At 48.2% G+C, this 22,868-nt stretch overlaps 6 protein-coding genes across 6 annotated transcripts; 3 read left to right on the top strand and 3 right to left on the bottom strand.

Moving 5' to 3' along the window:
- Nucleotides 1–215: 215 nt before the first annotated feature.
- On the top strand, nt 216–659 carry N7533_010641 (uncharacterized protein; the record flags this gene model as incomplete). Its single annotated transcript, XM_057107291.1, has 2 exons — nt 216–326; nt 483–659. The coding sequence occupies 2 exons, from the start codon at nt 216–218 to the stop codon at nt 657–659; spliced, it is 288 nt and encodes a 95-aa protein (XP_056954669.1).
- Nucleotides 660–9,571: 8,912 nt separating this feature from the next.
- N7533_010640 (PaaI family thioesterase) lies at nt 9,572–11,646 on the top strand (the record flags this gene model as incomplete). The annotated part of the gene is made up of 2 exons (XM_057107290.1): nt 9,572–9,762; nt 10,764–11,646. 2 exons carry the CDS (start codon nt 9,572–9,574, stop codon nt 11,644–11,646), a joined length of 1,074 nt encoding a protein of 357 aa, XP_056954668.1.
- A 389-nt stretch (nt 11,647–12,035) lies between these two features.
- On the top strand, nt 12,036–12,729 carry N7533_010639 (adenylyl-sulfate kinase; the record flags this gene model as incomplete). Its single annotated transcript, XM_057107289.1, has 2 exons — nt 12,036–12,043; nt 12,102–12,729. 2 exons carry the CDS (start codon nt 12,036–12,038, stop codon nt 12,727–12,729), a joined length of 636 nt encoding a protein of 211 aa, XP_056954667.1.
- A 657-nt stretch (nt 12,730–13,386) lies between these two features.
- Nucleotides 13,387–13,727, bottom strand: N7533_010638 (uncharacterized protein; the record flags this gene model as incomplete). Its single annotated transcript, XM_057107288.1, has 2 exons — nt 13,387–13,443; nt 13,512–13,727. 2 exons carry the CDS (start codon nt 13,725–13,727, stop codon nt 13,387–13,389), a joined length of 273 nt encoding a protein of 90 aa, XP_056954666.1.
- Nucleotides 13,728–14,572: 845 nt separating this feature from the next.
- Nucleotides 14,573–16,213, bottom strand: N7533_010637 (V-type proton ATPase subunit C; the record flags this gene model as incomplete). The annotated part of the gene is made up of 5 exons (XM_057107287.1): nt 14,573–14,764; nt 14,864–15,356; nt 15,480–15,571; nt 15,697–15,791; nt 15,919–16,213. Coding segments are annotated over 5 exons (1,167 nt in total), but the record flags the coding sequence as incomplete, so codon positions are not given.
- A 1,334-nt stretch (nt 16,214–17,547) lies between these two features.
- N7533_010636 (uncharacterized protein) lies at nt 17,548–21,066 on the bottom strand (the record flags this gene model as incomplete). Its single annotated transcript, XM_057107286.1, has 6 exons — nt 17,548–18,047; nt 18,106–18,201; nt 18,267–18,911; nt 18,971–20,235; nt 20,345–20,961; nt 21,022–21,066. 6 exons carry the CDS (start codon nt 21,064–21,066, stop codon nt 17,548–17,550), a joined length of 3,168 nt encoding a protein of 1,055 aa, XP_056954664.1.
- Nucleotides 21,067–22,868: the final 1,802 nt, after the last annotated feature.

The raw sequence follows: 22,868 nt of genomic DNA, 5'->3' as shown, positions 1-22,868 counted from the left end.
CGAACAGAGCGAGTTTGAGTTACGGCGTGGACTTGGCTAACACTCTATCCCCAACGAGGACGGGACTGAAGCCTTGAAAATTCATTCTCGGACAGCTTAACAGTGACTTTGCTTCAATATAGATGAACATTTTCAAATAAAATGATAAGCAAATACAGGCTCAAGACAAAAATCTCCATAGTTTTGTATTCGTAAACAGCATTCATCGTCTCATAATGACCGCTCGTCAAAATTCAAGTACGTCAATAAAGCATGGCGAAATAGCCACAATCAATGGTGATGCTTGTGTCCATGTCGGTGGTGATGGCCACTTGGAGAATGTGAATGTTTGCTATCGTGAGAATCACGAGCCCTTGATATTTCGTTGGCAGCTATTGCCCCCAAAGCTCCGGCGCCTACTGTACGAGCAATATGCCCGAATCCCTGGCTAACATCTTCACCTTCTTTTTTGCGATGATGGTGAACGGCCTCCGCGACTCCAGCAGCTGCTATGGCTCCTTCAATCAAGTGGCGGTCATGATGCGAATCGTGGTGTTTTGAACGGTCGTCATTCCGGTGGTGGTAAGCGTGCTTTGTATGGCGTCCAGAGTGATGGCCATGCCCACTATGGTGACTATTGTGATGATGGCCAGTGTTATGATGAGCACCGTGGCTCCTAGCTATCTCGCCTCCCGAGCTCGGCACATATTGGTCCGAATAATAGTCTCGTCGATAATCGGAGTACATTGTTATGAAGTGCCAGTGGTGGGCGCTGAAGAGGTGTCTCGGCAAAGGCAACGAAAAATGTCTTACTGCCAAATTTTGAATTTTCTGGCCGTCGTCGATCCTTTAAATACATACTGAGCCCGAAAAATCCCAGCCTCTTTTGTGGGAATTTCGTTACCTATCCATGATATCATTCTCCACCTGACTAGTTTACTAGTGGAACCTTGAGGTTGAACTTCACTTTCCGAATTATCATGACTTCACTTCTAATATTTTGTATTCGACTAGAGCTCAAGTTCTAAAGAGTCGGTTCATTCAGGACCTCGGAATGAACCAAACTTTTTTCATCTTTTTCCATGTGGGAATAAAGAAATTTCTGGATGAAGCAGAGTCAACGGGGTATACTAGACCAATGTATAGATCGACGAACTGCACGTGATTTATACAGAGTCTAAGGGAAGATAGAATATCCGGCCCGATCAGTTGTCTGACAACCTTGGCATGAGTAATCGGCTATCACATGATAGGAAGATACGAGAGGTTAGTCAACTGGCTATACTAGTATACAGTCACCTGCGTAGCAATAGATAAGGATTAAGAGTTAAAATTCAATACAGAACGGAAGGCATTATATATAGGAGACATATTATAGAATGGAAGCTGGGCACAAAAGTGGCGATCAGATGGAAAAAAGCAGGCTACCTAGGTAGGGATGAAGCTATTTAGCGGAATTGGATGCCTAAGGCGTCGGCCCTTAACAGTATAACTAACTACATAGTATGAGGGAGCGGTGGATTATTACTAGGCATTGTGGTCATTCAAATTTCAACCTCAGAAATGTCTCAACAACCCCACTTTCATCTCCCATCCACTGACATATGTGAGCAAAGAAGTACTCCTCTCCCCTTAGTAGCAACTACCTGCCTATTCAAAGCCGATTCAATTGACATGGATATTCACAAGAGATGCCCTTTATCTCTAGTTAAAGCGATACCTCTTGAAATGGATATTTTCCCACTTACACAGCATTTGTTCTCAGTACCTCCCTGGACAACGCAGAGCAAAGGGTGGTTAAATGATGTTTAGTACTAAGTTTAGGTTATATTCACGGCGGTTGGCGCTGGACTTACTCCGCTGGACAAACTTCCCCGGGCGCTCTCTGGATAACAATATGTGCATCAGCTAGCTTTTTCAACGGGAATTTTCTGGGTAGGATACAAAATCTCTTCAGGGAAGACCTGGAAATAATGTTAAAGAGATATTTGAGGCTTGACGGTATACGTACTACGCAGTCCTCCTATTCGATAATTAGCCTGAAGATCTTTAGAGTAGATAATTACAGACTATACCCTTGCTTCCAGTACTTGAGGCATGGCGTGAGCCATGATGGCAAGAAAGAGTGTCATACCCCAGAATTGCATGATGAATTATATTGATAAAAGTTAGAGAGGTAAGTTCCAGTTAAAGACTTGCTTCTACTGTAAAGGAAACTTGAAACGGTGCAGTAGAGGCTTCATTAAAGATTTTCTGGTGATTCAAAGCACACGGTTTGAGAAAACCGTGGCATGTTTATACTTTCTGTCCACTGAAGTCTGATTGCCTGACCAGTCTCAAGTTTAGATGGCCAGGATCTGGTTGTATCACAAGCCCAGATATGAGACTAACTCACTCAGACAGTTTAGTATCTTTGTAGAACCTTTATTATAAAGTAGTTGGCTGATGGCTTCGGAATGCTCATTTTTGTGAAGTATCTTTATGGCTTCTGACTCCTTCGAGTTGTTACCCTATAGTTGAAGTGAAACCAAAAATCTCGACCCTGGGCCCTAGACGCTGTCTCACTAGTGGCGATTTCATGACATGGTGTCCAGCTCTAAGCTCCGCAATTCATAATAGAAGTGGAGTATATACCAACTATAGTGCAAGTAATCAGTCAAATCCCAGCAATAGATCTAGACTAATGGAAACACAATACCGGACAATATGAAAATGTACGACCTGTTGATGACTTGCGTGTCCGCGGTGATGTCTCAATCGAGGAAGTGAAGACACCTAACTTGCAAGATGACATTTCTTCAAGATAGAAGGGATTGCACCAGTATCAAAGATCTCTCAATGACTATGATTGAATATAATGTCTTCTGAGAAGTATCTTGATTAGTTACCAAGAGTGTAGTTATCCGGGGTCGCTATCAAAGTAGCGGTATATTGCTCCTTCCTGGTATTTCACTGATACTATAACCTTAGAAGGAACATCTCAGCTTCAAGTTAGCAGAGAACTCCAACAACCAAGAGTAAGTGGAAAATAAATGCAATGCCAGCAGCCTGCATCGAACAATTTACGAGTGATGACCTAAGATAGTACTCTCATGTGATGGCTGCATTTCCAAACCTTGGAAGTGAATCGGAAATTATTAATTTTCCATTTGCATGACCTTAAATTAGGCCCATTGCGTCGTATAAGACCTACAGCTTACCACAGACTCACTAGTAGATCCATGTTTCTCCTTCATTATTAAGGGATATGAGGGTCTTTACAATCTACTAGCTAACTAATAATATATAACGTGTACATTCTCACGCGACTTCTCACGCAAATTCGCAGAAATCGATCAAAATTGAAGAGCAAGGACTTCAAAACGGAGTTTTCCCACTTTATTATTGTGGAGCAGCGCTTCGGTCTACTACTGTATGAGAAATTGCAAACCTTCTTCTCAAACGTCATAGAACTATCCTGGTTCGGCGAAGAGTGAGTTTGAAACATACTAGTACGCCCTGAGCTAACAAATCGGGTTTTGAGATGCTATAATTATTACAAGGAGCGTATGAAGTTTGAAAACTCATAAATTGTTGATCAATAGTTTTATCTTGTGTAAAAAGCTATTCTTTAATAGGGAATTAATCCTGATGATATTTACATCTTCGATAAAGCTAGTTTTCTGATAGGCTGACGAGATACTGTAAATGTTGCAAGGTTGTTATAGTGTCTGAATAATACAGTTAGAGGTTGCTTTCACAATGTATTTCTCCAGAACAGGGAATGTTCCTTCAGGGCTGATGAAGGGCAAGTCAAGTTCAAGTTCCCGATCTGTTCATGAAAAGGGGCCGCGTAGGGACTTGCACCCCCCTTTCGCCGAGATCGTCCCCGCCGTTGAAGGTATAGGTTCTGCGTCTGGGGTTTCTTATTTAACACGCTTCTTGGGCTCCAACTTAGAATGAGTATTCTGATGACTGTTTCTGTCCCACAATCTGGAATTCTCTCGATCAGTCCCTCGAGGCAATGGAAGAACTGATCTACGTATTGAGGATCGATAGCTTCCAACTGTACGATCAGATAAACCACTTTGAAAGAACGAAGCAACCCCGCGAGTACATCCAGATAGTGGCTCTCAAGACGTGCATGATTAAACTGATCAAGAAGGTTTAATATATCATTCTTAGCACCATTCTCGTCGATGAATGTAGCAGCCTGGTAAATCAGGCTCTTCAGCGTAGCAATCACCGGATTAGGATCTTGTCGAGGAGTCAGGACCCAGATATTCGCTATGTTAGCACCGAGGAGCTGCTCAATTATATTTATGCAGAAGTCCTGAGCCACTTGCCTATCTGTACATGGTACTTTCAAGGGAAGTAGAGCAGAAGAGGAAGATTGATTCCAGGAATGCAACCAGGGGCTTTTCCAGAAGGAGACTGTTTTTCTTTGCGTAAAGCGGCGTGAGTTTCGAAGGTGAATTGACATTTGTAGATCCGCTTGGTGGTTAATCAAACATTGGGCTGATATCACTTGCAAAGCTTGTGTCGATTGAATGCGAAAGACAGAGCGGGATATTTCCTGCTGCTCCGCGTGCATAATAGCGACAAGATCATACAAGTCTTGTAGCTTCGGCAGAACCTTTGCTTCATCTGTGGAGCTCGATGTCTGGTTGGCTTCAATCAATTTCCGAGTAGCGAAAACTTCATGATGTATATCGCGTTGTTCGGCCTGGCTGCTTGTTGTTGCATGGGCAGCGATTGAGGCAGCGGTTCGATTTATGTCGTTGATTATGTCGCTGTATCGTAGAGGAACAGGCCTGGTCACTGAATGGATTAATCTTTTCAATGACCCCTCTTCGCACCATTCCAAGGCACGTAGCAGAAACCGAATAATATGCGTATATAAATTGGCAAATGTTGAGATTATTGATGCGGTCGGGTATAGTGATGCGGCAAGTTCTGCACAAGAAAGGGCATCTGCGACGTCTATCAGGCCGTTTGTAATTGCAAGTCCGATATTCTTGTGCTCCACGACAGCCTAGATGTCAATCCCGAGGTCTCAATTAGCATAAGACCACAAATAACCCGATTCTTCGGCCCTCACTCACCCCGAACAAAAGTTTCATAGCGCCCCATGCCAAGGAGACATACTCCGGATGATGTGATACAAGAACATCCATGATCTTGCCATAATGGTGGACCCTCTCCGAGAACTGCGTTATGCGACGCCCTAATGCTGACTCGGATTGCCTCTGATGGTAATATTCCTGGGCATCTTGTACGGCGCTTAGTAGGTCGTTCGCGGTCGTCGCCTGGAGGACTTGAAGACGGGCTTTCTTTTTCGGATCTTTGGTTCCTTGCACTTCAAATTGAGATTTAACGTATTGAAACACCGCCTCAACGTTCTTAAAACTTCTGTATGGGAGTTCATTAGTTAATATTCATCGCGTCCTCTAAGTCGACAAAACGCTTTCTTCTCACCGATCTTCGTTATACAAATGGCTAAGTGCTGTAGTTGGCAAATCGCTTGACATGACTGCTTTCAAAACAACAACCCGTTTCTTATCGCGACCGATGCGAGTTCATGCTCGCTGAGGACGGTCTGGAACAGCGAAATCGATCGTGTGAACACCCGAAAACTGACGGTGAGAGATCGAGGCGAACTTGAAGCCAGCAGCTCAGCCCCCTGATCACCTGACAATGGTTGGGCACTGGTGCGAATGCAAAAAGCAACTTCTGCGCATTTCAAGCTGACTAGGCCGACCTCACTTTTCCAACCTTCATTATCAAGACGCCAATTTTGTGCTGATCTATTCGATCAAATGAAATGCCCCCGTCAAATCGAATGCCCCTCCTCCCCCTCCACTTAGCGCAGAAAGTAATGAATTGCTTGAGCGGCGGTCCTCCGAGAACAAGGCGGTCCCGGACCACCTTCTTCCCGGTTCTATAGAATATGAGACCAGTGATCAAAATGAAGCAGACACGCCGCCATACAACAATATAACGATATCGGATGATCACAGTGAAGGTAGCGCTATCAAGAAGAGAAAATTGATTGCCGTTGCCTCAGAAAAAGGCGAAATGAGCATGAGTCGGATCAGGGTGAGTAGGATAGTCTGGCATTGGGATTGCTGGTCTTATGGCCGTGTCCTGCTCGGTAAGCCCACGTGTATTGACCAGAAAACTAATTCATACCTAGAATCTCCCTTTCCCTAACTCGGTTGATGATGATATTTTCGCATCATCATCAAACCCGCAAGAACCCAGTAAGCTTTGCCTTTCTCGCCCATTCCTGATGCTCAATATCATAAAGCATAGACATTTTCTGAGCCATTACAGCAACTATCCCAATAGTGGAGGGGGGGCCTGCAACAGCAACAGCAACAGCAACAGCAACAGCATGCAGTAGAACAAGCCAAGCAATTCCAAGTCAATCAGTCCCAACAAGCCCAAACCTCCAAGTCGCAGCAATATGAGGGCAGAGCTCATAGGTTGCCAGATGGTGACCACGTGGTGGATCACCAACAAAATGTTTCGCCACAACCGTATGATCAGCTGCTACAACTCCCTCAGTCCTATAACCCCAACTTCACGATGTCTTCCTATGATGACACATATGGATCCGGCTTTAAACCCGCAAAAATGTCTCACGGGAGTCCAAGCCTCTCGGGGCCCAAAGTTGCTGAGAATTCCCAAGTAGACATTGTAAATACCGGTGAAATTACAAATACTTCTGATGAACTTTCAAGACTGCGTGCCCATGTCGCTGATCTTGAATCAAAGCTTCAGGGCTCAAGTTCGGTCAATCCCAGATCAGGCCCCTTTAGATACCAGGTTCTTTATCGCCTTCAAAGCGACGAGGAAGTTGACTGGTCTTCTGAGGAGAACTTCTTCGAGGATGAACCCGAGATCTCTTATAGCCAACAGGGTGAAGCTCATTTACGCTGCAGGATGCCAGTCAAAAATTTGGAAACTCACCTCATGAAGAACCAAGACATTTCCTTCGTGGTATACCGTCAGTATCCAAGAAAATTACCGCCTCACTCGACAAAAAGGCGCCATCTCCCCGACTCTAGCCAGTCAACACATCTTCCAAGTCCAGTTTCTGAAACAATTTATCCAGTGCATGAGAACTTGAAGGGTGTCCTGAAGACTCTCCTCGGTAGAAAGCCAGAGTTCAAAGAAGATCTTGATGACTATCAAGACAGCGATGAACTTGCTGCACCATATCTTTTTATTTATCATAGCCGTGATGACATGAAAAATATGCGGGCCATGCTTTCTACAAAAGCTCGAGATCAACTCGACCTTTTTCTCCAGTACGTGGACCATGCTTTCGGAGACGAGTATCGCTTAGCAGATGATCTCTTATCTAAGGGTCAAATTCTACCCGAATGCGTCAAATACCTTGTCAAACCAGGAGACATACTTGTCCGGAAGACCCAAGATGAGTACACCGGTTTCATAACCCAAAGCTGGTTAGTTGCAAGGCTCAATGGGAAAGCCCCAATGCCAACCTTCAACTTGGGGGACCTCGAAGTCAAACCGGCCATTGTTGACCTCGCGCATAATACCGGGTCACCACAGCACCGCACCAAATATAGTTGGACGTGCTCTGGAGAAACTTTACAATTTGACGGAACATTTTTCTGGAAATCAGAACGTTTGACGATTGAAATTCTACGCGAACCGCAAGTGAGCTCTCTACAAATCAATCTGCATGACGTAAAATCCATCACCGAATTGGACGTCTTCCCTCTAAGATTTGCCCCGGAGGCGATTATCAAAAGGCTTGAACGGCGAGCTTCGACATATCTCAAGTGTCGTACAAAGGGTCTGGTATGCTATCAGCCTGATGATAGCGATCGGTTTCGAGAGGTGGTAAGTAAGCCCCGACCAGATCCATTTATTTGAAAGATTGAAAGAAAGCTAATTGTGTCAGTCGGATGATCGATACATGATTGACATGCGTACATTTCGTACTCTTCACCCCAATAATGCTGGTTTACGTAGCACCGTCGACAATGATCTGGGCTTGGATGTGATGGATAATGACGATCGATTCAAATATCTCATGCCACCTATCATCAAAGGATATAACCTCAGACAAAAGGCTTGGCATGATCTTGCTGTCGATCGCATTTTTGACGTCAAGTGGAATCGGGAAGCATTCCATAGTCTGGTTATCGAGCCCAAGGCAAAAAGCCTCATCGAAGCATTAGTGGTCAGCCAGCTTGAATCGGAAAAATCGACAGACCTAATCAGCGGCAAGGGAAATGGTCTTATTCTCTTATTTCACGGCGGACCTGGAACTGGCAAGACTCTGACAGCTGAAGGGGTTGCGGAAATTGCCAAGAAACCTCTTTATCGAGTAACGTGTGGAGATGTGGGTACCAAGGCCGAGGATGTGGAGAAATACCTCAAGTCCGTCCTTCATCTGGGACGTATCTGGGACTGTGTGGTGCTCCTAGACGAGGCAGATGTCTTCCTCGAACAACGAAGTCTAGAAGACCTGCAGCGCAATGCACTCGTCTCCGTTTTCCTTCGGGTTCTTGAATATTATGAAGGAATTCTCATATTGACAAGTAATCGAGTCGGAACCTTCGATGAGGCTTTCATATCCCGCATCCAACTTGCGCTTCATTACCCGGAACTTAAAACACATCAACGACTCAAGATCTGGGAACTTTTCATCGATCGGCTTGACGAGCTCTTCGGGGATCGGACAGAAGAAATGGAGGAGAAGATTGATGTGGTCAATCTTCGAGAGAATCTGGGTGTCCTCAAGCATGAAGAGCTGAATGGCCGACAGATCAGGAATGTGATTACTACTGCGCGCCAGTATGCCAAATGGCAGAACAGGGAGCTCACTTATGAACATCTCAAGGATGTGATTGAAATTTCTGGGCGTTTCGGTACTTATTTGCATAAACTCAAGGGCTATTCTGCAGATGAACTTGCGAAGGATGGAAGAGTACGATAGATGCAATACGAAGGACGGATAATGTATTTCAAGTTGAATCACAGCCAACTACATCCGTGGTGATATTGCAGCATAATATCTATGCTAAACAAAATTCAGATTTCGTGCCCAGGTGATCAACGAAAAAAGAGCTCCTTCTCCGCGGAGATATTTTCTGAATAGTTGAAGCACGCCCGGGCGTTTGATTAAAATCACGCATAGAAAACTACGATAGCCTAACTAAACCAGCCTAGCTATGGCCAAGAATCGGGATACCAGGAAATTTTTCTGTGATAGGGTGATCAGGTGATTGGGCTAGATTAGAGCGGTGGCCAAGTCCAGGCCAACTTTAGGCCAGCTTTAGGGGCTGTGCCTGTAGCTAGCATTAGCTTCCCTCGGCTTTGCTGTGCCGAGTTGTTATTTTCGGTCTCCCCATGGCCAGCAAAAGGAACAGAAAATTAGCAGAAGATCTAACCAGAAGGATATTAGGGAAATGAACAGGATCAAGATAAAAGACTCCTCAATCACCAGGAAATTCAAATATCATCAACATCAATTCATTTCAATTTACTTCCTCCCTCTATTACCAGCACCAATTCTGGTCTACTCCACTCACAAACCAAACCAACCCAAACCCCCACTCTCAAATCTACAATGGTCGCTTTCCCTCACGTCGGCGCTGGTCCCTACGGCACCAGCAGCAGATCACCCTACTCCAGCACAACCGAGACTCCCAAGCTCGATGCTGCGGAAATCGAAGATATTTTCCAATCCATGAAGAACTCCCAAGAGCAAGTTGCAGTTGCACCAAGCTCCTCTAGCCGCTTCAGATGGTTCTCGCGACAGTAAGATCAATCTTTTATGCTTGGTTTTGATACCCGCTAACTAAAATGCCTAGCTCCACTAAGAAAATCAACCGTCGCGGCAAGTCCGAGTCTAAGTAGGGGTTGTTCCAAGGTTGGCGTGGCCACATCCACGGGACATTTATTTTTAATATTTTACGACTAATTGGGATGGATATGTATATAAAATTATAATTGCAAAAGATATTTGATATTCTAATAGACTTCTTGAATTTGAATTCCGAGGTCCGGGTTGAAATAGCCTCCAGGGCTTTTGTCATGATAAGCCACAAACCGGTACCAGCGGGAAACTTACTTTATCAAATGAGCCTCAAGGTCGCATCTGTTCTGTTTTATGCATTCCAGGTTTGTATAATGAATAAGTCTTTGCATATTTCTCACCGGTGTGTCTTCTTGGCGGTTGCCTGGGATGGTTCAATTTAATAGACGTGTAATCAAAAATACCCAGGTATGCATGGATATGCCGGTGATCTATGCTCGTGCAGCCTGAGTACTACTAACAACTACTAGTAGCTTCTATCGATAACCGGTAGAACTGATTATGCAAGCCCTAGAGTACAGCTTAAACTCCTCTTGTAATCATTCAGGGAGTTCAGCTAAATAAAACTTGAATCTTAATGGTGGCAACCTTCCTCCGTACTTCTACCGGGCTGAGTCCGAGTCCGAGTCCGTTCCGCCGGGCTCCTATGGAGATGCCGAGGTAAACTCTGGTGGTCCACTCTTTCCCTTCTCAACCTTTGCCTCTCAACAACTTACCAGTGAGGGTCTTCCAAATCTAAGATCGTTCTGGAACAATGCCGCATCCACCTTCTTCACTCTTTTCTTCCTACCTCCTCCCGCGATCCAAGCCTTTCACTTCCTCGCGCCTCCTAACTCAACGTCTCCCGGGAACATCTCCGCGACGCCTCGGACAACCGTTTACTCGACGGACCTACTCTACAGGTAAGATGAGGCATATCTGGTTTCTATATCGCATCCTCAAGGGTCCAAGGGTCCCTCTCAATTGATCCACCGATCTCCACCGATAACAGCCTCACTGATGCATTGTCAATCGCAGAACCAACCGCCCCCGTTCACCCATCACCACCACCTCCTCCCCCTCCTCCCCGATCGCGCCTCCGCCGAATTGCAGGCTTCACGACCATCGCCATCCTAGCCTTCACTGCAGGCCTAACTTACCAAACAAGCAAAACAATCTCGCACCTCATGGCCGCACCACCCGCGACCGCCGACGGTCTCCCCGTCTATACGCCAGTAGACGACGTCGCCTTCGAGATCAACGAGAAAACCCGCACACGCCCCGAAGCCGAGCGCCTACGCGCCAATCCAGACTTCAAAGAAGCTCGCCCCCATCTGAACATCCCCGAGCCCATGCGCGAGCGCATGCTCACAGCAGGCGCCCTCTCCGGACCGAACAAGATCGTCGTGCCACCCTACGTCTTCAGTGAACGCGGCGGCAAGAGCATGGTCAGCCTGATGTATCTTGGATCTGACGTGTGCGGACACCAGGGTATTGTTCACGGTGGACTATTGGCTACATTGCTAGATGAGGGCTTTGCGCGCTGCTGCTTTCCCGCAATGCCGAACAAGGTTGGCGTGACGGCGAGTCTGAATATCGACTACCGGGCGCCCGCGCTAGCAAATAATTACTTTGCGCTCAGAGCGGAGACGGTTCGTCAGGAGGGGAGAAAGGCGTGGGTTGAGGGCCGCATTGAGACTCTTCCTGAAGATGGGAGTGAGCCTATTGTGCTGGTTGAGGCGAAGGCGTTGTTCATTGAGCCTAAACAGGCGGCGGTAAGTGATATCTGTTCCTTGTTCCTTGATCCATTCTGTTGCCTCCAATTTCTTCCCCTGGTGGCGGTGTAAGTGGCGAATGCTAATCTGAATTCTTCATGTCAATAGGCTATGGCGCATCTGTACCGCGGGGCTACTGACTAAATCTGCGGTTAGGCTCATTCTTTTTTGCCTCTTTTATTCTTTGTATTTTCTATCGTTATTGTGTGTATAGCATGTAGATTAGGAGCATTTATGAAGTTTACTATGAAAATAGAGTCCAGAGTAATTAACCATGGTCGACTAGAGCCCTGAAGTAAGAAAATGATATCCACTTTGTATTGCGCAATCCCGCGATCGGCGTCCCGCTTGACGCGGCCCAGTTTCATGCCCCTCCACTTCCACTTCCACTCCCAATATCCCCCTCCTTTGCCTTCTTTTCTTCTCCCTTCCAATTCTCTATCACTCACACATCCCTCACAATGGCTACGTATGTCCTCAATCAGTACTCCATCTACACCAAAACGAACCTCACTAACACCACCCAGCAACATCACCTTCCACGCCGCCGGCCTAACCCGCACCGAGCGCGAGACCGAGCGCAACCAGCGCGGTCTCACAATCTGGCTGACCGGCCTCTCAGCCTCCGGCAAGTCCACCATTGCCGTCGAGCTCGAGCGCCAACTCCTCCGCACCCGTAACGTGCACGCCTACCGTCTGGACGGCGACAACATCCGCTTCGGCCTGAACAAGGACCTCGGCTTCAGCGAGGCCGACCGCAACGAGAACATCCGCCGCATCGGCGAGGTCGCCAAGCTCTTCGCCGACTCGGCCTCCATCGCCATCACCTCGTTTATCTCGCCCTACCAGAAGGACCGTGACTCTGCGCGCGCCCTGCACGAGACTCCCACCCCCGGCGAGACTGCCGGTCTGCCCTTCGTCGAGGTCTACGTTGACGTCCCCGTTGAGGTTGCTGAGCAGCGCGACCCCAAGGGTCTGTACAAGAAGGCGCGTGAGGGTATTATCAAGGAGTTCACTGGTATTAGTGCGCCTTATGAGGCGCCTGCCAACCCTGAGGTGCATGTTAAGAATGTTGATATCTCGTTGCAGGAGGCTGTTGATCAGATTATCAACTACCTCGATTCTAAGGGATATCTGCCTCCTAAGAAGGAGTAAGGGTGGTATGTGGATCTGGATTGCATGCATGGTATATGGGGGACAAAAGAATTGTGTTTGTGAGAATGTACAGTGTTATCAATGTTGAGGTGAAGCCTTTCTTCTTCTTAGATTCCCCGCAGACTGGCGCTGTATATATCGAAGATAGATTGCTTTGAAACATTGCTCTGAAAGAACTTGAAATACCTAGGTAATGAATGATGATTACTAGTAGTCGTACTCGTAGTACTCTAGGGCTGTACTAGGTAGCTAGGTAGTACCTCGGTAGATTGAGAACTTTAGCCTTGGAAGTCGTCAATGGTGATTGATCATTGATCACTCTCAATACACTACTACGACTACTCCTACCTAGGTAGTAGTAATACTATTCATGAATCTTACATCTGGGTACTAGTAGTAGTACCTTATTCTTTCAAGTTCCAATGTTATCTATAACCTCAAGTTCATAGCCATTAGTTAGCTGCTACTAGTACAAGCTCACTTCTCTTCGTCCGCACCACATAAAGCATTCAACATTCCCCTCAATATCCATCAGCGTCTAATGGCACCGCAGTGCCTTCATCAGACCAACCCTAACGTCAAGGGCCTCCGGAAATCGAAAGAAGCTTAGTCCATACGCCATATTGTCCATTCGAGCCAATGCAAGTATAGACCCGCTTATAGAACGTGGTTGAGCGAGCATTGAGCATTAACATCCAAGTTAACCAGGTTGCCCTATCAAATTATTCGTCAGTTATCGCATATTCTAGTATTTTTCAACAAAACGGGTAAAGGGGCCATACATCCGAAGTGGCATCGTGATCGCAGCAGTAGACGTCGCCAGCGGCACAGCTCTCTCCGAGAGCGCCTGGCAAGACATTACCCAGAGTGATCAGACCACTGCCGCCATTGCCGGTGCAAACAATGGTCTCATTGCTGGCACACATTTTGCCAGTCTCGGCGTCCGTCTTGGGCTCACAGCTATCGCAGGGCTTGTCAGGGCGGGCCACGGCGACCATGGCCAATGCGAGGAGAACTTGAATGACGGAAGTCTTCATGGTGGAGAATGGATGGATGGATGGATTGATTGGGAGTGGCTTGGAGAGATGAGGAAATATTAGACGAAGGGTGAAACGAGAAGTTATTTTGCGCGTTCTAATATACTGAGAAGCTGTGGGAAAATGTAACCTGACGATAGAGCTTTCTGATAGTCCTGAATTACCAGCAATTTAAGCCTTGGATGACAATGTGAGCGGCTCTCGAAAAGGGCAGATCGACATCATCAAGCTAATGATATCTAGGTGGTGCTACATGGCAGACGCCAGGTAAGGAGCCCGGGAATGTAGGCTTGAGCCCTCGATTTAGAAAGAATGCTAGTAGTATAGACTGAATTCCTCCGCGTCCTATGGATTGGCGGCTCAGGTGTCATTCAATCTTTTGCTTGCTGTGTATGATTCGTATAATCACCTGGGCATCCTACGCTACTGGCGATCCTGGTTGCGAGTTATCTTGTGATGAGTTATTTGGGGGGTGATGGAACATCTATGTAGGATAGTCCTAGTCTTCAACATAGAGGTGAAGCTGCGCAGATCTGTATTAGTATACCAAGCACAACTTGAACTTGAAGATGCAAAAACAAAAAACCTTGGAACCCCCAAAAATAGAATTGAAACAAAATACATAAAAATAAATGCTAGTTTGTGCTCGATGTACCTCGGTGTGGTATATGTACGCAACGATCGATCTCCACAACAATCGAAGATCCCGAAAGCAAAGGCCTAGGCCAAAACCAAAGCCAAGCAAGAGAAAAAACGTGAGCGGGCCTGCCCTCATCCCAATCTCATACTCCGACCAGCCAGGCTGCTCAATTGAATTCAAATTCGTAGAACACATACGGTGTGTACTCCGCGCTGCCCTCGCCTGCACCATGCATGTCTTGCGGGTCATCCCGCTGCACGCGGCCCTTCTTGTCGCGACCGAAGGCATTGCCAGCGAGGTAGGAGTACTTGTCGTCAAGGTTCTTCTTTGCTTTATCCGCTTGCTTGGAAGAGGGGGTCTAATTGATGAGTTAGTTGGGCTTGGCAGGCGCGCACTGCAGCGGAAGCCGCCGCAGCGCAGTTGAACGCGGGAGAAAATGGGAGACGGAGAAACATACCCTAACCAGCGCAGAAACAAAGTCCAAAGGCAGTCCATACCGCAGCACAGTCTCAACAAAGACCCGGAGAACAAGGACATGGATCCAAACCATAACGGCCTCACTCCAAGCCGTCCTGCCAAGGCGAAGGGTCTCGCCCCAAACCTTGCGCTCATCACCACCAACACGCTCAACCTCTTTCCGCTCTTCTTCCTTGCCGCCCTCCACGTACTTGAAGTCACGGGGGATCCACTTATTCTCGCGCGCCTTGTGCACAAATTCCACGCTGTGCTTTTTGAACGTAGTCACGGCGTACAGGGTGAACTCGTTGTCAGAGGCGACTAGTGACGCAGAGCGCGGGACAACCATCGGCGCCACGGTCTCGTAGTTCTTTAGGAACTCTTTCTCTTGGGAGTTGGGGACGGCGATCAAGTGGGTTTCGATGTACTCTGAGTCTTGAACGACGGTGCGGGGATCGACAATTGAGGCAAGAGATTTTGTGGAGAGGTTTCCTCTGCGGAATAGCTGGGTTAGCTTGGGTTGGGTTGTATTGCGATATGGCATTCGCAAGCAACTTCCATCGAGCTTAATAGAGCTTGTATAGCGCGGCGGAGAGGCAGGCTAGGGGGGTACACACGTTTGTTTGCGTTGCAGGGTTGCCAGCGTGTTCTTGACCTGGTTATATTGCGAGTATTTGAAGCGGATGTCATTGTCGATACTGGCGCCTTCCTATACATATGTCCCGATCCAGTCAGTATATGTATCTCCAATCTCCTTGTCCGTTCAGATATAATTGAATTGTCCCCTCCCAATCTAGTTTGGCTGGATTCCTCGTGCTCCTCGACATGGCATACCTTGTGCAAAAGATCAATCAACTCCGCAAGCGATTTATCCGCGCGATACTTGACCTTATTCCACTGGAATGTGCGAAGATACTGGTCAACCGGCTCTAAATGAGAATGACAATCACATGGTTAGCTTGAACTGGCCACCTGTTTTGCTCCGCTCCGCTCCGCTCTGGCAAGCCGCAAGCTGCCAGCTGCACACCCGGCGGGAAAGAAAAGGAATCAACCCACTATCGTTGACGACCATCATCCTCTCAATTTGGGCCTCATCACCGTCAAGAATATTCCTCAGCGCATCCGCAACCTTGGCAACAACACCCTGGCACTGGCTCTCGAGCTTGGCCAGTTCATCTGCCTGCTGGACCAGGGCGTCTAGGGTTCCGATTTTGAATTCGGGGATTGAAAAACGGGCTGCGCTACCATTTTCCGCGGACACGGTGGTGGAGATTGCTTCGAGGGCGTCGTCGGCGTGGTGTGATGGGACGAACGGAGGTCGGGAGGGAGAGTAGGAGGTATTTCGGGGCGGCTTTGGACATTTTTGCGGTTGGAGTAGTGCGGTGGAAAAAACGAATAGGGGGAGGAAAGATAGCAAAAGAGATTGTGGCCCTCCGGGCTGACTTGAGGAGTGGTGAGGTGGAGAGAAGCTCGGAGAGGTGATGGAAGACGTGGGGGGGGAATTGGGGAGGAGCTTGGAGGTTCAACGGGTGATGGCGTAGGCGGCCCCGTGATTGGTGGAGACGGCGGAGTAGACACTCATCCAGAGCATACCTAGTTACACATATCCACCAGAGATATTGCCTTCAATTACTACTACTAGCCCTGGAGTACAAGATTACCTACTAACTAAGAGTAGGTATGTGCCAGTGGCTCAATTTTCTTAGCTGTAAGAGCTTTTGGGGAAAAAAACAAAACCAGACTTGACTAAGAACTCCCCCGCTGGGTCACCACTGGCAGCCAAAGAGTGTATAGTTCATCATTACTAGGTACCTAAGTAGGTAACATCCATGGGTGAGACTCGCCGAATCCATCGGCCATCCAAATTTAGCACTATTAGATACTACTAGTTAGTTTGAACCTATCCCAAGCTTGAAAATTTCGAAGTTCAAGACTCGGAGTTAAAGCGATAATGAAAGATTCTGGAGACGAACTATACTAGTACAACAAGCCAAGGTATAACCCTGACGCTTGATTCTAGGTACTGAAGACTTAATATGAATCTACACAGAAGAAACATCCATGAAAAGACAAGAACCGCCCCAAAACTTAAAGAAAATCCGAACTTGGAAGGATGAGAGATGAAAAGATATTCCATTAGGGGAATATTCATCCACAAAAGGCACCACTAGGCGCTGCGCTTTTGAACAATGGCGAAAGAGCCCGAGGGGAGAATTGACTAGCTTCGATCCTGCGGAATATGGTAAGGACAAGACAGGACGGACGAGACAAGACAAGACAAGACGATCGCAAAAGAACGGAACAGGAACAAAAACGTGGTGATGAATGGCAAGCATTGCTGGGTAGGGTATCTGGATCGAGTGGGTAATACTGATCGTGAGCAGGGGGTGTAGAGGGGGAGGATCGATATCAGGAAGGGGCGCAAAATAAAACAAAGAAGACAAATGACCAAAGAGAAGATTGGTATCTGTACAAAATGCGCCAACAGAGGAAAGGCATCACAGTTGGGGGGAGGGGGAGGGTTGGAGACGTCGATGATAAGAATAGGTTGCAACAACTTCCACAAAACTTCACAAAATAACACCTAGCACCCCAATCCAAGCAGTCCAATTCAAGATAAGTCAGGATCAAGAATGCAAAGAGTGTGATTTGGCGGAAGAAAAACACCGCAAAACACACGGATTATTAGCCCTGCATACCCTGGAAGATATCCTGACAATTCTCTACCAAGAACTTGAGAACATCATTCTTCTTCGACACATCTGTCATTTCACGGGCTAGACTCTCTGGCCGCATGATCGTGGGCGCAAAGACGACGGCTACGTTCTGGCTGGTCATTAGGTTCTCGTCCTGTCGCTCCACCACACGCTTCAGATGGAAAATGAGGAACTCAAGCACATCACGGTGCACGCGGGGTAGCTCTTTTAGGTTCTCAACGAGATGCTCGACTCGGGCGGCAGTGGTGGGGATCTCCGCGTAATCAATAATCATATCGTAGACTTCGTAGGTGATCAGTGGGGTTGGTAGCTTGCGGAAGTATTGCTTCAATGCAGAGGTCACCGCGTGAATATCAAGGTCCGGGTCGGAGATATCATAGTCAAATGGAGATCGTTCGAAACCTTCCCGAATGCCTTGAATGGCTGAGGCAGCACCGGACTTTCGATAAATACCTTCCATATCCATGCCTGAATGGGGTTAAAAACGATCTCACGCAGATTCAAAGAGAGAGGGGAAAGGACAAACCTCGTAGTTCGACTTCTTGGATACAACGAGTGACAATGGCTGGAATAATACTCTTCTCATGCTCCATGCGAGCTTCGAGATCAGTTCCGAAAAGCGCTGGAGAAAAAAAGATTTGGCGTTAATGATTTCCAATTCCACTTTGGTCACGAAGATCCACTCACTAGTGCCTGGAATCTCAGCCAGTGTGGGCACACTGTCGGCCTGCGACATCTTGCCTCCCTGCTTATTCCTCTGGTTTCCAAAGAAGCCAAAACCCTGACGACTCGGGTCTTGAGTCTGAGAGCGAGGCAAACCACCAGCACCAGCTTCCTGCTCACCACCCATGAAGGCTCCCTTCAGACCCTTGACACCCTTGGCCACGTTTTGACCACCCTTCTTCCAGTTAAACTTGCGCGGTTGGCCCTTGCGGATATTAACCACCTGTGGGCCAGGGACAACCGTCGCAGTTGCAGGCTCACCCTCATCACCAATGTGCGCGGTAGATACGGAGGTGGGGAAATCATGGAAAGACGGCTTGATATGCTCAATGGATGGGATTGATCCACCCTTGTTATGAGAGATACCCAGTCCGTTCGGTCCGCGGTGGCCCTCCGGGTTGTTCTTGTACAGCTCCTGGATCTGGTGGACCAATTGGTTATTGAGCTCGGCCAATTGGGCATTCTTCGACGAAAGCTGTTCGAACTCTTGGAAGCTCTTCTCCTTCTGCCGGGTGATGCTGGCAAGTTCTTCATTCAGATCATTACGCTTTTGAATCAGTTCCTCGATTTGAGGGGTGTACGACTCCTTCAGCTTGTGAATGGCTTCAGCTAGCTCGCGCAGAACATGGTTGGAAAGCTTGGCCAGGTCCAGGGTTGGCCGGCGTTACCACGCTTCTCCGCCTCGATATGGTCCGTAAGTACAGTGAGCTCTCGCAGAACAATTTCCCTTTGCGCATCAAGGACAACCATGGTGGATCGCTTCTCTGATAGTTCGGTGTTGACCTGTTTGACATCTGCGGTTGCACGGAGAGCATTCTCCATTTCGGAGATGCGCTGGCGTTCCTTTTGCAGTTCGTTCCGAAGCCAGGAAATTTCCTCGTTCTGGGCAATGCTGGCTGTTGGGCTAGCCAGCTCGGGTCCGACTAAATTTGTATTAGTCGGTGATCTTGGGGATCTCCCTTCCTTGCCGAGCCTCACGCTCTTCTCGCTGAAACTACGGCCATGACGAACAGAGTTGGAGACGCGGCGAAAGAAGGAATCACTAGGTGGTAGGTCGTTATCTGAGAACTCACTTCCGGGGTAGCGCGCGATAGATGGCGAGCCTGCGCCATCCAGCTGTCGCTGGGTCTCCAAGATGGGGGTGGTGATAGATGTGTCGATACTTTGTTTCGGTTGTTCCAGAGAGCCATCCAGTTTGGGGGATCCAGCGTAAGTCGAAGATGCAGGGGATGCACCGACCTCCTTCCGGGTAATTGAATGGAGCTTGCTTTCAAGAGAATCGCCCCGTTTGGGAGGGTAGGCCGCCTGCTGGGAACATGCGGATTCCATGGAGGTGTGATCGTGTAGTCTACGGAGTTCGTTTGAGGGACGCACAGCCGGTTCCTGGGGCACGGATCGGGAGATTTCTGTTGTTGGTTCTTTGGACCTAGTACTGTCAGGGCTCGTTGCGCCGGAGAAGGCGCTTGTCTCTCTCAGTGCCAGCGGCAGATCCGATCGAGAGCTGCGGGCTGACTCTGTCCGTCCGATCTTTGAGATGGTAGCGTCCATGCTCGCGCTGAATGACTTGGCTGTGCCATTCACTCCATCGGTATCAGGTCGGTTGTTTTCTTCACTCTTGTCCCATCCTTTCTCTTGGTAGGCAATGTGAGGGGAAGGGTGCTCTGATGATGCACGAGAGGGAGGCTCCAGGGAGAAGGATGCTCGTACTGAAGAATCACCAGAACGAACCTGTCCAAAGTAATCACGAGGCAGCTCCTGGGTGAGCTGGGGTTGTGGGCGGGACGAGGATCGCTGACTTGCGGAGGGGTCAAATGCGAGAGGGATCAGGAGCTCGCCACCTGTGTCTGAAGTATCGGCATTGGTGGTGGTATCCCGTTGCGAACTGATCTGACGACTGCTACGATATGTGCTGGAAGGGAGAGGAGATTGTCGTCTGCACAGAAGAGGGGTCATTGTTAGTCGTGATTTCCTTTGGCGGATGAAATCGAAAGGGAAAGCGAAAGCGAAATCGCAAACAAGCATAAGAAAGAATGAGGAAGAACAAGTTAACACGCATTGTAGTTTCCTTACCTGCAGCTGCCGGCTCAGACGCTGCTGTATCGGGCCGGTTGTCCACAGCGATTTCGGCGAATGCCTCCGTGAGCGTCTCATCGATGGAGCGAGTCTCCTCCATGCTCGGGGCAAACGAAGGCAGGGACTTATCATACTTTGTCCCTGGCCCCCCTGGTTTTTTGGCGGCTGCATTTGCCTTTTTCTTTCGTCTTCGCTGCATGAGCGATTCATGACAATCCATACAGAAGATACCCTGTGATGTGCGCGCATAGCGAAGGTTTTCGATCTTTCTCTTGCAGTTGCGGCATCGGAAGCACTGAGCACAGAACGCCTGGTCACCGGTGAGGATGGCGAGATCCTCAATCTTGTTACCGCAGGAGTTACAGCTATAGGTACAGTTGCTGCAGATCAAGGAACCGTCGCCGAGAAGGAGGAGGTGGGCGTCGGAGTCGAGGAGGGTGCTACAGGTGCTGCAACGGAAACAATCGATATGCCATCTTTGGCCAGCTGGAGGTGCATGTATGTTAGAGGAGGGGACTGAGACGAGGAAGATGAGTGGGCCAACGTGGTACATACACAGCTCAAATGCTTTGCCTTCCTCCAAGATCTAAAGTGTGGTCAGCATGGGTTGTCCTCCTAACAGCACATTCCAAGACAAGAATCCTACCTCTCCACAGCCCATACAAGGGAAGGGGATATCCTCCTGCTCCATAGGAGACTCCCAGATGTGTCACCGGTGACTCCATCTTGAAACGATCAAGGTATGTTCGAGGTCAAATCCAGCTCCCGGTGCTTTGTCGACGGTTGTGGCAGTCTGGCGCAGGCGAGTCTCAAAGCGAGGAAGCTCGGTGAATCGGGGTAGCAGAAGAGAAAGAGACGAGACGCGCGTGCGCGTGTGCGGACATGCGTTCGCGCTCCGGAGGCAAGCACTGGCGCTGGGACTTGGACTTGGACTTGCGATTGTTGTAAGGTGGAGACACAATGGAGAAGGATGCGCGGGATCGGAGGCGGAGGGGGAATGCGACAGGGACAGGGGGGGGTGGTAATCCGAAAGAAAGAAAAGACGGGAACCAAAGCACGAAGCTGCTAATGGATTAGCCAAAGTCGAGTAGGGCAGCACACACACAAACCCGGATCCATCATCCGGTTCAGCGTGAACATGACCCCTGGATGGTTCCAGAGTTGCTGAGAGGGGTGGTTCCGGTTGAGATGAGGGTGAGTTGGAAGAGGACGGAGGAAGGGGGAGGGGGCAAATTGGATAGATTTAGACCGATCGGAGAGGATCTCACAGAGACGAAAGAGCTGAGGCCTAGTAGAACACAGCAGTCGAGTGGTACTGGTTGTTTCAAGTAAAGAGGCGCGGGTGTTGTGACAAGCGCAGGCGAGATGGGCTGCCCCTCGCGGCGGTTCACACACTTGAGTGGAGAGGTGTGGTGTGGCGGTGGTGGTAATAGGGATGGATAACAGTGGTCATAAGAATAAGAATGAAAATAAGAATAAGAATAAGAAATAAGAGAATGGAAGCAAAGCAACCACTAGAAAGAGAAGCCAATTGCGGCAGGTAGGGGGAAAGGAGAGATGAAGATGGACTGGACTGGACTGGACTTGGGGAGAGAAAAAGAGATGAAGTGGCAGAACTCCCCACTCCATCCTTCATTACAGCGCATTCTTATTATATTTCTCTTATTTTATTAGGTATCCATACTTGACAGAGTATTGTTATCCATGTGAGCGTCTACTAGTTTCATATTATAATAAGACCCCAGGTAAAAATAGAGCCAGATATACTACCACCTTGTACTAGGCAACTTGAACTATCCTCCCACACCACCTGGGCAGAACATTGACCTCCCCCGGTCTGGTCTAGTCAGGCCAGTTCTCTCCAGCCCAAGTCCACTGGCAACAAGTTAACGAATCAACCAAGTTAATTCGCTCAGGCCGTCCAAATTGTTTCAGAATGGCCCTGAAACGCACGGTGTCACGTGTCGATCGTTGTGGCGGTGGAGAAATGAGATGAAACGAGATGAGATGCAATTAGATACATTCGAGTTACTATATTGTTCATAGTACTAATTACTAGTACCTGCAATACTAGTTAGTATACACTACGAGTGAAAACCTCACCTGGCATCAGCATTTATAGCCGGACATGCATCACTACTTTACCATCCAAAACAGCTTGAACTTGAACTACTCCAGGGCTGTAGTCTCGCCCCGCCTGCCCCGCTCTCTTAGGATTTTTGGGAGGCTTGACCTCAGGCCATGTTTCAGCTCATTCATCAACGTGGCCTTGGCCCTTGCATCGTTCAGTGAGGCTGTGAATAGTGCTCAGCCTAGCCACAGCCACTTCCGGGATCCGTAAAAGGGGAGAAGTATTGACATACTGAATGAAATCAAATTGAATTTGAAATAGATATAGATACTAAGCACTAGTACCAGTTAGAGTAGTAGCGCACTCATCGTAATTGTCATGATCATCACATACCGACAGCACCACTGGCACGGTCTTTTCTT

Source organism: Penicillium manginii (genome assembly GCF_028828005.1).
Source record: "Penicillium manginii strain IBT 31320 chromosome Unknown utg000008l:1.0-3226943.0:1.0-3228205.0, whole genome shotgun sequence".
In the NCBI taxonomy this organism is placed as follows: Eukaryota; Fungi; Ascomycota; class Eurotiomycetes; order Eurotiales; family Aspergillaceae; genus Penicillium; species Penicillium manginii.
The sequence above is the reverse complement of the archived record's forward strand: the minus strand, read 5'-3'. Positions and strand labels throughout refer to the sequence as shown.